Consider the following 14,486-nt stretch of genomic DNA (forward strand, 5'->3'; position numbering starts at 1 on the left):
GGGGGAGGGAGACAATGGGAGGTAGAGGAGGGAATTAACAAAGGGCAAATGAGGATGAATACAGTGGCCATATTCATTTGCTTGTATGAAAACGAGACCACGAAGCTGCTGAACTTGTTTTAAGGAAGAGGGGAGTGATCGAGGGGTGGGGCTGGTGGGAATACATTGTGTACACACAAAAATGTCACAGGCACACACAACCCCTGCACAGCTTTTAAAAATAAAATGTTGAGCCGGCTCACGCCCGTCATCCTAGCTACTCAGGAGGCTGAGATCTGAGGATCTCGGTTCAAAGCCAGCACAGGCAGGAAAGCCCATGAGACTCTTATCTCCAATAAACCACTAGAAAACCAGAAGTGGCGCTGTAGCTCAAGCGGTAGAGTGCTCGCCTTGAGCTGAAGAGCGCAGGGACAGCACCCAGGCCCAGAGTTCAAGCCCCACAACAGACAAAAGATAAAATGAAATAAAATGTTGAAAAGAGGAAACACTTTTCTGACTGCACATAAAATTGCATGTAAAAAACTAAAAAGGGACAGGGTTGTGGCTCTGTGGTGGAATGGCAGGTAGAAGGCCCTGAAGTTCCATACCCAATGCCACAAAAGGAAAAAAGCAGGCCTGGGGTGGTGGCTGGGATAGGCTCAAGTGATAGAGCACCTGTCTAGCAAACATGAGACCATGTGTGTAGGCTCCAGCACCACCAACGGTCACATACACACATATATACATGCTTATATGTATTTACACACATACATTATGTGCTTATGTACACTTATATAATTGTGTGTATGTAATTTTAATTACATATACATGCATACATATGTGGATGTGTATATGTGCATGTGTGTATATGAATGTGTATAATAAGCATGTGTGTGTATACACACACACAACATGAAAAGAGTTGGAGAAAACATTTGAGCTTTTTGGCTCAGGTAGGAACTTTCTGAGCAAAGTTCCAGGAGCTCAGCAAATCAAGAGACTGACAAATGGGATTGCATCAAACTAAGAAGTTTCTTCACAGCAAAGGACATAGCTGACATGCTAAAAAGACAGCCTATAGAATGGGAGAAGAGCTTTGCCAGCTATGCATCATCAAAAGATCTAATATCCAGACTATATAAAGAGCTCAAGAAACTAAACCCGCAGAGAAGCAACAACCCAACTAATAACTGGGCAGGTAAGTGAAATAGAGACTTCTCAGAAGGAGTAAAATGGTGAGTAAACATATGGAGAAATATTCAACATCTCTGGCCATAAGGAAAATTAAATCAAAACAGCACTGAGATTCCATCTCACTGTGGGTAAAATGGCCATCATCAAGATTACAAATGGGAGGAATGGGAAGGGGAAATGGGAGAAAGCAAAGGAAGGGTGACATTGTCCAAAAGAGAAATGTAGGCATTACCTGGATTGTGCATGGTAACCCCACTGTGCAATACCTTAATAATAGCAATAAAATCATATTTAAAACAGAATACAAACAACAACAGACATGTGGATATATATGCAAATGCACCCTAATATATTGTTGATGGGAATGTAATCTTGTTCGACAACCCTGGAAAGCAGTGTGGAGAATCCTCAAAAAACTAAACATAGAACTAACCTACGGTCCAGTAAAACTGCCAACACAACCATGTTTATTGCGGTTCTATGCACCATATGCAAGGTATGGAAACAGTTCAGATGCCCCTCAATGGATGGATGGAGACAATGAGCTATATATACATAACGGAATTCTAGTCATCCACTGGGAAGAATGATACTACATCATCTGCAAATGAATGAATGGACCTGGGAAAATTTATGTCAGGTGAAGTAAATCAGGCCCAGAGACAAAGGGCGTGTGTTTTCTCACTATGTGGGAAGTAGATCTAATTTCTAAATATACAAGTAAATACTCATGGGGAACACAGATATATTATCCAAAGTATGACATGTGCAGTGAGGAATTCAAGCGGTAATTCCTAGAAAAACAAAGTCACAGCCCACAAAATGAATGCCTGGAAGCTGGGACTTAAGATGAGGAGGAGGCCCAGGGGAGGAGGGAGATGAATGGGAAAGGGCTGCGGGAGGAGGCAGTCAGAAGTCAACGCGTATCCTATGCATCTATGAGAGTGGGGGGCTGCCGGGAGGGATGGGAGAGTGGGGGGGTGCCGGGAGGGATGGGAGAGTGGGGGGGTTGCCGGGAGGGATGGGAGAGTGGGGGGGTGCCGGGAGGGATGGGAGAGAGTGACATTAGGGCTGATATCGATCAACGTGCATTGAACTTACAAACCGATTTCTTCAACGGTAATCCCTCTGCATAGCTACATAAAGATAATAAAAATATAATAATAATTTTAGGTTGAGGTATGGCTCAAGTGGTGAAGCAGCTGCCTAGCAAGCACAAAGCCCTGAGTTCAAACACCAGTGCCACCACCAAAATCATCATCATCATGTCATCATCATTTTGATATTGCCTTGAAGAAAAAAGTCAGAGAAGATACCAGAAAGACCCACCATGTTCATGAATTAGTTGAATATCATGGCCATCCTGACAGAAGCAATCTACTAGTTCAATGCCAAACCCATCAAAACCCCAATGTCATTCTTCACAGAGAAAGAACCACAAAACTGCCTAGAATTGCCAAGGCAATTAATCCTGTGGGAGAAGAAAAGGTAATGCTGAAAGTTAAACCATAACAGACCTCAGGCCTCTGAGTGCCACAGTCACAGAAGCAGCTTGGTACTGACACAGAAACGGACCTGCAGACCCGCGGGACAGACTCGCAGACCCCAAAGAAGCCCACGTACCTACAGCCTCCTCATTTTTTTTACAAAGGAGCCAACATCATGTTAGAAAGAAAGTTAGCCTCGCATCACGCTAACAAGTTTCTACGTAGTGAAGGATATAGTCACTGAGCTGAAAACCAGCCTACAGAATGGAGATCTTTGCCTACTGTGCCTGACAAGGACTCCTAGCTAGACTCTACAGGGAGCTTAAAAACTAAACCTGAGAGAGAACCTAACCCAGAGGCAGAGGAGCCGAACAGACACCTCCCAGAAAAGAAAGGACCAATGGTCAATAACATATGCAATGTTCAACATCCCTGCCAAGCACACCACCGAGATTCCATCGCACTCCAGTCAGAACGGCTGTCATCAAGAATACAAACAGCGACCAATGCTGGTAAGGATGTAGGGGCAGAGGAACCCTAATACACTGTCAGTGGGAATGTAAAATAGTGCAACCAAGATGGAAGCCAATATGGAGATTCCTCAAAAAAGACAAACAGAACTTCCCTACGATCCGATAATACCCAAAGGATTGCAAGTCAATAAAGTCAATAAAGACATCTGCCTATCCATGCTCATTGCTGCATTATTCACCATAGCCAAGGCATGGAAGCAGCCTAGATGCCCCACAACAGGCCAGAGCACCGAGAAAATGTTATAGACACACATGTGCAATGGAATCAGGAAGAATGAAAATTTGTCATTTACAGGGAAATAAATTGACCTGGAAAAAAAAATCATACTGAGTGAAGCAAGCCAAGCTCAGAAAGACAAAGGAGGAAGGTTTTCCCTTGGTTGTGGATGTCAGGCCTAAATCAGAAAGATGCTTGCAAACACATACAGGCTATATGCACACACACGTAATCCAAGTGTCTGAAGTATGATACACACAAGACTGGAGTTCCAGGTGTACAATGAATAATAACAGCTTTGAACAATAACAACTTAACAAGATGAATACAGGAAGCGAAACGCGTCTTAGATGGGATGAGGAATCTACAGGAGCGGACTGATGAATTCTAAGAATGGTGGGTAAATACAGTTGTAATTGTCAGTGGGCATGTGTGAAAATGGGCCTAGGAGGCTGGGGGGGGGTTAATGGGTCAGGTTGAGAGAGACTGAATGATGGAAGAAGGGATACCAATCAAGATGCATTGTACTCAGATATTGATGTATTGCATTAATACCCCTCATACGACTATTCAAAGACGAGTTTAAAAATAAAAATAAATGATCAAGCCAGGTGCCCGTGGCTCACGCCTGTCATCCTAGCTACTCAGGAGGCTGACATCTGACGATCACAGTTCAAAGCCAGCCCAGGCAGGAAAGTCTGTGAAACTCTTATCTCCAATAAACCACCAGAAAACTGGAAGTGGTGCTGTGACTCAAGTGGTACAGTGCTCGCCTTGAGCTGAAGAGCTGAGGGACAGCGCTCAGGCCGAGTTCAAGACAAAAAAAAAAAAGATCAAAGCATATCACATGTATGTATGAAAATAACATAATATCTCTTTGTATAATTACTATGTTAAGAACATATCATAAAAATTGATGAATAAAGTCCACCTTGCCAGCCTGGATACTAATTTTTATGAAGGAACTTTATACATGGATTTTCATAAAGGATGAAGCATTGAATTTATGTTTTCTGTGAGCATAAATTAAAATGGGTCACTAATCATAGTTAAGACAATTACCAGGTTTGGGAAGGTGGCTCAGTGGTAGAGCACTTGCCTCGCATTCATGAGGCCCTGGGTTCGATTCCTCAGCACCACATAAGCAGAAAAAATAAAGCCAGAAGGTGTGCTGCGGCTCAAGTGGTAGAGCACTAGCCTTGAGCTGCAGAGCTGAGGGACAGCGCCCAGGCCCAGAGCTCAGGCCCCACGACTGGACCCCCCCAAAAAAAGAGCTGCAGAGCTGAGGGACAGCGCCCAGGCCCAGAGCTCAGGCCCCACGACTGGACCCCCCCCAAAAAAAGAGCTGCAGAGCTGAGGGACAGCGCCCAGGCCCAGAGCTCAGGCCCCACGACTGGACCCCCCCCCAAAAAAAAAGAGCTGCAGAGCTGAGGGACAGCGCCCAGGCCCAGAGCTCAGGCCCCACGACCAAAAAAAAAGGACAGTTGCCAAAGACAACCTGAATGAAAGGATAAAAGAGCCTGTGAAGAGCTGTTGCCCTGAGCCGCTGCTTTGACACCTAAGTGAGGCTCCTGACACCACCCTATAAAGCACCCCAGCTCTTCAAAGCCCAAGAAATCTCCTCCTGCAGAGTCTGGATTTCTCATGAAGAATGATGCTATAGTTTGCATGAAGTTTTTCGGACTTAGATTTGGTTTGGTTTTTGTTATTATTGTTTGGGCTGGTTCTGGGACTTGAACTCAGAGCCTGGGAACTGTCCCTGAGCTTCTTTTGCTCAAAGCTAGGGCTCTACCACTTGAGCTGCTGTGCCACTTCCAGATTTTTGAGTAGTTTATTGGAAATAAGAGCCTCATGGACTTTCCTGCCCCCCCCTGGGGGGGGTGAGTGGAGAGGGGGGGTCCCCAGGGCACTGGCTCTGAACCATGATCTTCAGATCTCAGCCTCCAAATAGATAGGATTACAGACGAGAGCCACAGCACTGGCCTGGACTGGGTTTTAAACAGAGCTTTGTACTAGATTTGCCCAAGCATCTGTCTGTCTAGAAAGCCGGTATCATGCAGAAGTTTGTTATTCCCTGCGTAGATATACAGAGTACAGTCTTTAAACTCGGATTGTCTTTTCAATCTGGAAAGCATGTTTATGTTCTAATGTAAAAGAAACATTCGGGCTGGGAAGATGGATCAGTGGTAGAGCACTTGCCTTGCATGCCTGAAGCCCTGGGTTCGATTCCTCAGCACCAGATAAGCAAAAATGAAAAAAGCCGGAAGTGGAGCCGTGGCTCAAGTGGTAGAGCGCTAGCCTTGAGCTGAAGAGCTGAGGAACAGCGCCCAGGCCCATAGTTCAGGCCCCACAACCGGACCCCCCCCAAAAAAAGTAAAATAATAAATAAATAAAAGAAACATTCTCACAGCTCAGTGCAAAGAGGCTGAAGTAGAATGTGTGGTGTTTTTTTTCAAATTGCTTTCGGCCATTGATAAAACTGTGTATTTGTAAAGTTAATATAGTGTACGGGAACAACATAGTTTCAAATTATATTTTGAGAAGCTCTTTCCTTCCACCTCCTCCCAAAAGTGCAGAGGTCTCAGGGGAATCGGAGCCCACGCTTTAGCCCAAAAGCGGTGATGCATCAAAAGTTGGCCCTGGGGTAGTGTGAGACCTTCACAAACCTCACCTGTGGGGGGGGTTTGAACTTGGGGTTCCAGCTGTACTCTGGGGACAGCAGCTTGGTAGGTTTGTTGAGGAAGAAGTACTTGTTGAGGTACTTTTCATAGGTGCTGTTAACTCCATTTTCCATGTCCTGGATAGCATCTTTTAGGTACTCATTAATGAGTTTCAAAACATTCTCCGGTGTGCCACCAACAATGGAACTGCCATAGAAGAAATCTCCCTGACCGAAGGGGATGTAGGCTGCGGATTTCAGCCTCCTCTCGTAGGGGAAGTTTTTGGTGTTTCTAAAATACCACCAGGAATGAAGCAAAGCCACCGATGTGCCCAGAGTCTCCACCCCAAATTCACTCTCAAAGACCATGTTGGTGGACATACTGAAGAGAAAATCCACCTCGTACTGGATGTGCTCCAGAATGTGCTCACCCAGGAACTTCATGCACATGAGGTCAAAGTTGTACAACCAGTTCTCTTCATGCAGCGGGATGACCTGGAAGGACCGCAGAGGGTTGAGCTGCATGGGCATCAGGTTAGGGTAGGTGTCCACCATGATATAGAAGATCACCCTGTGACCTGGCATGAAGAACTTGTTGGCTGACTGTAGGAACAGATTCAGGTCGTTTCCTGCAAGCCTGGGGGCACACAATAGCAAAGACAACGGGCCTGTTTTCTATGTGTTCTCTGGGGAATCCATGTAGTTGAATGTTCTACCTAACACAAACTTCACTGGTGCTCATGAGCCCTAGTAGGTTGGGGTTGAGGAGTCATCCCTGAAGATCCATCACTCAACTTTGTGAGCAAGCATGCAGTAGCAGAGCAGACCTGGCAACAGCCACAGTGTTTTAGATCAAGGAAGCAAGAGCTAAGAAGGTATCAGGAGAAGGGAGGAGAGAAGGGGATAGGTGGATAGATAGATAGATAGATAGATAGATAGATAGATAGATAGATAGTGATGGATGGATGGATGGATAGATAGATAGATGGATGGATGGATGGATGGATGGATAGATAGATAGATAGATAGATAGATAGATAGATAGATAGATAGATAGATAGATAGATAGATAGATAGCAGACAGACAGAGAGGGCTGGGAATGTGGCTTAGTGATACAGTGCTTGCCTAGCATGCATGAAGCCCTGGATTTGATTCTTCAGTATCACATAAACAGAAAAAGCTGGAAGTGGCATGGTAGCTCAAATGGTAGAGTGCTAGCCTTGAGCAAAAGAAGCTCAGGGACAGCGCCCAGGCCCTGAATTCCAACCCCAAGACTGGCAAAAAGAGAGGAAGGGGATGGATAGATAGATAGATAAATAGAGACAGACAGATATCTCAAGTGGCCTTAGGAGCCCAGATATAATATACCAATCTAATTACAGCAAACTTCTTACACAGACAGCCAGAAGTAGCAGTTATAGTAAATAACAAACACCTCTCTTTCCAAAACAAGGCAAAGTGTAGCAGCACCTACTTGCCAATGGCGAAGACAGCCAAGCCCACGGTGATGTTCTGCTTCTGGTAATATTTCTCCAGGGGCTGTCTATTGAACAAGCCTTCCCACACAACCGGGGCCAGCCAGTCTGTGGTGGCGATGACGTCGAAGCGGCTCCTGCAGACACACAAGAGCGAGTCACGTGGGACACTGCACTCGGCCAGCCCCAGGGCCACTGAGAGCTCTGGCTCTGGGCATGCGTCCCTCACCCTGAGCTCCGGTGCCGAGCGCAGCACGGGGAGGACACATGGCAGAGCCAGACTGCTGCTCAGCCAGCCCGGCACGCCAGGGTCTGTGGGTTCTTGGTTACTGGCTGCAACCAGCACTCCAGGCAGGACTGACTCCCACTGCTGCCTATCCTTCCCCTCCTGCTCCTTGTCTTCTATGCCTATGTACTGTGCTCACACGGGCTTTAAGCTGTTTGTGTGACCCAGTAGACAAAGTGGAGTCAAAAAAGGGGGAAAAAAGCAAATATTGATTTGCTCTTGATCAAGGAAATAGCAACAGGCTGATTCAACTTTGAAAATCAACTTAAGCTTTGGTCTGTCAAAGGCTAAAAATAACCACACGGCCATATCAGTTGAACAGAGTACTGTACAGAGTCCAACCCACATTCGTGATTTTTAAAACAAACTTATAAGAAATACAGCTGGGAGAATCCTCTCATCTTGATAAAAAAAAATCTACAAACTCCTACAGCTTACACACTTCATGGTGGGGTCCTGAGTGCTGCCCCCTCAGCCCAGGAGCCCGGCGGGGAGCCCTGCCCCCACCTCCCCTCTCCCCAGCACAGTACGGGCGTTCCAGCCACGATAATAAGAGGGAGAAAAAAAGGAAATAAAGGCATCAGACTAGAAGGGGAAAATACTGCCACCAAACAATTGGCTCTTCGATTGCATGGAAAACTCTAAGAAGAAGAAAAATCTGGAACTATAAATGAAAAAAAAAACTATAAAGGAAAGTATGCTCAGTCAGGACCATATAGTCCATTACTAGGATTCAGGATAGTGATTATTTCAAAGGTGAGTGGAGAGACGCTAAGGGAGAGGCAGGGGGAAAGCCAGCCACCAGGATGGGAGGCTGTAGTTTCTCTCACTGAAAATAAGCAAACCAACAAATATGAGTGGATTTTGTAGGTGACGGCGAGGGCAATTACGAACGATTATGTGTGATCAATCTAATTCCAGGCCTGTGAGGTCCGCTTAAAATACAACCGTGCAAAAGGAATCCACAAGGGCTGGGAAGGTGGCTCAGTGGTAGAGCACTTGCCTTGCATGCCTGAGGCCCTGGGTTCGATTCCTCAGCACCACATAAGCAAAAAGAAAAAAGCTGGAAGTGGAGCTGTGGCTCAAGTGGTAAAGCGCTAGCCTTGAGCTGAAGAGCTGAGGGACAGTGCCCAGGCCCAGAGTTCAGGACCCACAACCGGATCCCCCCCCCAAAAAAAAGGAATCCACAAAAGATAAACATATAAAAATGTCCAAACCCCTCTGTAAGTACAAGAACGCAAATGGACTTGAGTCAGCCTGACAAGCAATTGTGCCAAAAACAGCTAGTGATGTCTCACTTATCCACACTAGGTAAGAAAATAAAGTGGGAAACTTAACAGCTTTACATTTTTTTTTTTGCCTAGTCATGTCCTTTTAGAATTCTCTCCCACAAACAACACAACCAGTACCAAAAACAAACAAACAACAAACCACAGTTAACGTCAGGCACCACACAGGGTCACAGCCCCCAAATCAAGGCTGCTGTGGCCTTTCCCCACCACTTCCAAATATGGCCTGAACAAGCCCCCAGACCTGGCCACGCTGTCCGTCTCAGTGACTGGGTTTTTGCTAGCTCTAAAGCCACCCACGTGAGCGCAGGGGTGGAGAACATCCCCCCCCCCCCACATGCTGGCCATGACAGGAGGAAGCTCAATTACACTGCCGCCACTCCACTGGTTACTTCCTTCCTCACCGCAGCCCACAGACACCCCAGGCCCTGTGTAGGGGACGGGGAGACCTCACACTTGCTGTCTGTCCCCACACAGAGAGGCGGCCTCTTGAATAAAGCCGCATAGCCCCGGCTGTGACATTCTGTATGGGAGATGGGATGGGTTTGGTGACATCTCTGCTGATGCAGACCCAGGATTGTCAACCCAGGCAGAGCCTCACGACAGCACCTCTGCCGGGTCCAGAGCCCGCTGGGCCGGCTGGTGGCAGCCTGGCTGGCACATGGTCCTGGAACAAGTCCTGCACTCTGGCGGCCCCGGAGTCACAGTTAGCACATGGGAAGAAAACTTACCACTCCAGAGTCAGATCTTATGTTTGTGGACGCTGCTTGCTCTTACCTAGGCTTAAACCAGTCTGAGAGCTTGAGCTGGCCTCCTTGTTTATTCCTAGTGCAAAGGAAACCCAGGTTAGCACAGAATCCACTTGTGCCACAGACACCTGTGCCCTGTGTAGAGCGGCCTGCCCCGGGCAGGACTTGCTGTGATGGCCTGAGAGTCGTCACTGACATCTCCTCCCCCAGAGTCCCCTCTGCTTTCACAGACGAGTCATTCAAAAGCATCACTCTGGGTTTTGCTTGGTTGGGTTTGGTTTTGGAGGCAGGCCTGGAAGTGACAATCTCCTGTCTCTGCCTCTGAGAGCGGGTCATAGCGTGCCCACAGAGCCGCCAGCCTTTGTCTGTCATGTTGCTCATTTCTGGGGCCCAGAGCAGAAAACATGGCCAGACAATATCGCTCTTACCTAACAAGTAGCCTTGTTCCCCGTGGAGGTGACCTGGACAGCGAGCGTCACACACTGGTCCTGGGCAGGCACGGGGCATGGAGCCAGGCCGGCCTGCTGTCACGCTTAGCAGAGGTGGCCCCCGGGTTCCTATGCCAGCAACCACTTCAGGTTGGCACCAGACCAAATCTGGCTGATCCCAGTGCTTTCAGTACCAGGGGCACATTTCCTTCCTGCCTTGCATGTGGCAGTGCCAGCCGAAAGACCCCAAGCCACTGCCCCTTCCTGGCTAAGCCCCTAGAGATGCCTGGTGCAGCTGAGACACACAGCCTTGACCGGTGAGTCTGCCTCCCAGACAGATAGGAAATCCCAGCCCCTAGGCAGCACGCCTACCTCACCTAGACCCTCCCTGGCCGGCTCTGGGAGGTGCCCCCTTTCTTCCCAGAAGGCAACCTGCTGAGAGGAGGAGGCTCTCTTACAGGGGCCTGTCCAGGGCTCAGCAACGCTGCCATTTCATTCCTTGTTCTTTTAATAACCATCCCTCAAGTCTGACATCCCCTCACACACTCGCACACACACTCGCACACACTGTCCCTCACACTTCATGCCTGCCCACACAGAGGCCTGGCCAGCAGAAGCACCTTTGCTGTGGAGAGGTCTGTCAGATGAAGCTGAGTTCAAGACACGCAAGAAACACCTTTATACTGCATGTCTACGGAACGGGGCATGTTTCCGCCACTGATGCATGGTTTATCTGATATGTAACTGGATCTCTCTACTTTGATTTCAACCCTACTAGTAAAGGTTCCTTTATACTGTAAATATGGGAAAAAGGTAAGCTTTCAATATGGACAAAGACCTATTGCAATTTGAACTTGTATGTGTGTGCATGCGTATGCGTGTGAGTGTGTGTGTGTGTGTGTGTGTGTGTGTGTGTGTGTGTTGGTACTGGGGCTTGAACTCAGAGCCTAGGTGCTGTCCCTGAGCTTTTTCACTAAGGCTAAAGCTCTATCACTTGAGCAACCATTCTACTTCTGGCTTTTTGCTGCCCAATTTGAGATAAGAGTCTCACAGACTTTCCTGCCCAGGCTGGCTTCAAACCACAATCTTCAGAGCTCAGCCTTCTGGGTAGCTATGATTACGGGCGTGAGCCACTGATGGCAGGCTCCTACTATCATTTTTATGGCATAGCCCAATCATGTACTTGGCACTTTCTGTTCTCTCAAGTCAAAGCTCCCTGAGGACAGAAACTTTGGACCCCAGCGGTTGCACATGAGTGTTAGGTGTCTATCAAAGAAAGTAGATGCAATTTGTCCTACAAGCAGGCAGTCACTTCTGACTAAACTGCATGCTGCTGTCCATTCTAGAAAGGATGCAGCCACTCAGACCAGTTCTGTCAGTCTCTGGAAGTCCAAGTGATCAATTCTTAATGTCTACCTGAAATAGTACTTAGCCATCAGCAGTGATAAAAGGAATGAAACCAATAACAGCATTCGTGTTTTGGAATTCATTCTCTCCTAGGAGGGAAGAGAAGAGAAAAAAAGGTTAGACACTGTCCAGGCTACATCCTTATCCTGCTGACAAGGGATGATTTTTGTCCAGGACATTTGGGTGTCGATCTGGGGCTTTGTTTGTAGGAAGCTCAGCCTCCAGGAGGGAGGCTGCTCTGAGCTTGGCACTGAACCTGGGCCGGCCGTGTTCCCACATGGAAGATGAACCGCTGGAGCCAAAACTGTGGTCGTCCAAGCACGGCCAGCAAGCAGGGATTGAAGGTGTCTGCTTGCAAGCTGTGGGTCCCGGGTCCCAGGTCTGAGGGAAACAGAGGCCTCCCGTGTTTGTTTGTTTCTTTGTTCATGAAACATGGAGGATCCTGGGAGCCACATGTGAGTGAACAAAACACATAGGCTTTTTAAAAATGAGCTGCACAAAATTATGGATCTCACTGTGACATTTTCAAAGATGTTCAATGTACTGTACTGTATTTACCCCCATTACCATTTCCCGTACCCCCTTCCTCTTCCCAAACATGTAGTCTATTTTCTACCTCCATGTCTTTTTTAAAAATGTACATTTTTTGCCTATGAGAAAGTTTTATGTGGTGTTTATCTTCTTTGTGGCTGAATAATACTCCATTATGTACATGTGGCATGCTTTCTTCATTCATCAAATGATGGGTTCCTGGGCTGATTCCATAGCTTGGTTCTCATGAATTTTGCAGGTATGCAGGTGAGCAGGTGTGCAGGTGTGTGGTTGGTGAGCAGGTGAGCAGGTGATCAAGTGAGCAGGTGTGCAGGTGTGCATGTGAGATGAGAAGGTGAGCCGGTGTGCAGGTGAGCAGGTGTGCAGGTGATCAAGTGAGCAGGTGTGCAGGTGAGGAGGTGTGCAAGTATGCAGATGTTCAGGTATGTGGTTGGTGAGCAGATATGCAGGTGTGCAGGTGTGTGGTTGGTGAGCAGGTATGTGGTTGGTGAGCAGGTGTGCAGGTGTGCAGATGTCTGGTTGGTGAGCAGGTATGTGGTTGGTGAGCAGGTATGTGGTTGGTGAGCAGGTGTGCAGGTGTGTGGTTGGTGAGCAGGTATGCAGGTATGTGGTTGGTGAGCAGGTGTGTGGTTGGTGTGCAGGTATGCAGATGTGCAGGTGTGTGGTTGGTGAGCAGGCGTGTGGTTGGTGAGCAGGTGTGCAGGTGAGGAGGTGTGCAGGTATGTGGTTGGTGAGCAGATATGCAGGTGTGCAGGTGTGTGGTTGGTGAGCAGGTGTGCAGGTGAGGAGGTGTGCAGACATGTGGGTGAGCAGGTGTGCAGTTGTACAGTGGGTGAGGTGTGCAGGTGTACAGGTACACAGGTGAACAGGTGTGGTGTGCAGGTGAGCAGGCAAGCAGGTATGCAGATGTAGTGATTGTGTGTTTAGATTCCTTCAGGTATATACCCAGGTCACATGGTAGTTTTACTTCCACTTGTTTTTTGGGGGGAGCTCCATGCTGGTTTCTAAGGGGCTGAGATAACTTATAGTCCTTCCAAGAATGTGTAAGAACTCCTTCCTACCAGCCATCCGTACCAACATTTGTATATAAATAAGTATATATACACACATATCCACACATATGCACATGTACCCATGTAGACACACACGTGTGTCCATGTTCACATACATGGGTATGCATCGTGTGTGTGTGTACATGCATGCCATTCTGACCGGGGTGGATCCGTGTCGTCCTTGTCATCGACACTCCTGGAGAGAGAGCACTCACCACAGCATCCAGCCATTGGTTGAGATGCTGCCTGAGCTGATCTCAAACTGTGGTCTTCAATATCCACTCTGGCGTAGCTGGAGTTGCAGGACTGAGCCCGGGGCACCCAGGTGCCCAGGCACCTGGCAGCCCTCTATGGCCCACCACACTGGGAGCCCTCGCAGTGGGACACGGACCTCCTCAAGACCATCGGCGAAGCCACGCGGCAGGCAGGTGAGCCATGGCCTCTGGGCTCGGCCGTGGTGCACCTTCCCCGGTGGCCAGCAAAGCCACATCCTCCCGGCTCCCTGGAGGCACTGAGGCTCTGCGGACATTATGGCAAGGTCAAGGCTGGGCTGAGCTCCACCCAGGATTCCACCACCACCATCCAAACCCCCAACACTCCTCCTTCGCAGGCTGTTTACCTCGGGTCACGGTGGCATAAGGAGGCAGCAAGGTCGACCCGGGAGGACAGGGGTCTCTCGAGGATCCCACCTGGAGGTCTCCACCCGCTGGCTCTGTTGGCGCCAGAGCCAGCGGGCGTGATGTCATTGTTTCCTCTGGGGACACAGGCGTCACAATGGTGACAGAACTGCTGGCAGGTTCTTCTCTGTGACAACAGGTCGTGGCCCTGTTGGAACAAGCCAGTTATTATTCTGCTTTCCATTTGTCTTGCTGAACGTTATGTTGTGATGCCTCCCACTCTTCACAGATAGTGTCAGTGATGCGCATGGTGTGTGTTGCTGAACCTCTCTGCTATAGGGTGGAGACGGTTTGTAGACTCTGGATTTCCCTGGAGAGCACACCCCTGCCCGTGTGCTCTCCCAGCCTGGATGTAATCAGAGACCCAAGGCCCTAGCAGTCCCACGGCCTGACTTGTGGCAGCCACCCTGGGACACAGGGATAGCTCTGCGGCCAGGCTCAGTCTTAAGACTGTGAGCCAGGCCAGGGCGGCCACACACCCTACCCACTGCCCCCACCAAA

General features: G+C 48.4%; 1 protein-coding gene across 1 annotated transcript; it reads right to left on the bottom strand.

Annotated features, from left to right (window-relative positions):
• Window positions 1-6,036: 6,036 nt before the first annotated feature.
• Glt6d1 (glycosyltransferase 6 domain containing 1) lies at window positions 6,037-11,787 on the bottom strand. Its single transcript, XM_013029359.1, has 4 exons — window positions 11,714-11,787; window positions 9,898-9,945; window positions 7,545-7,682; window positions 6,037-6,706 (listed from the first exon to the last, which is right to left on the bottom strand). The coding sequence occupies exons 1-4, from the start codon at window positions 11,785-11,787 to the stop codon at window positions 6,037-6,039; spliced, it is 930 nt and encodes a 309-aa protein (XP_012884813.1).
• Between the last annotated feature and the right edge of the window lie 2,699 nt (window positions 11,788-14,486).

The sequence above is a fragment of the Dipodomys ordii genome, unplaced genomic scaffold (assembly GCF_000151885.1).
Source record: "Dipodomys ordii isolate 6190 unplaced genomic scaffold, Dord_2.0 Scaffold118, whole genome shotgun sequence".
Classification (NCBI taxonomy): domain Eukaryota; kingdom Metazoa; phylum Chordata; class Mammalia; order Rodentia; family Heteromyidae; genus Dipodomys; species Dipodomys ordii.

Bases quoted from the DNA above. Each gene is read 5' to 3' on its own strand.
- Glt6d1 (XM_013029359.1), bottom strand. From the start codon at position 11,787: ATGAATTCCAAAACACGAATGCTGTTATTGGTTTCATTCCTTTTATCA. The intron at 9,946-11,713 runs GTAGACATTAAG...CCTTTGCACTAG, and splicing joins ATGGCTAAGTACTATTTCAG to GAATAAACAAGGAGGCCAGC. The intron at 7,683-9,897 runs GTAAGAGCAAGC...GTGTGTCTGCAG, and splicing joins TCAGACTGGTTTAAGCCTAG to GAGCCGCTTCGACGTCATCG.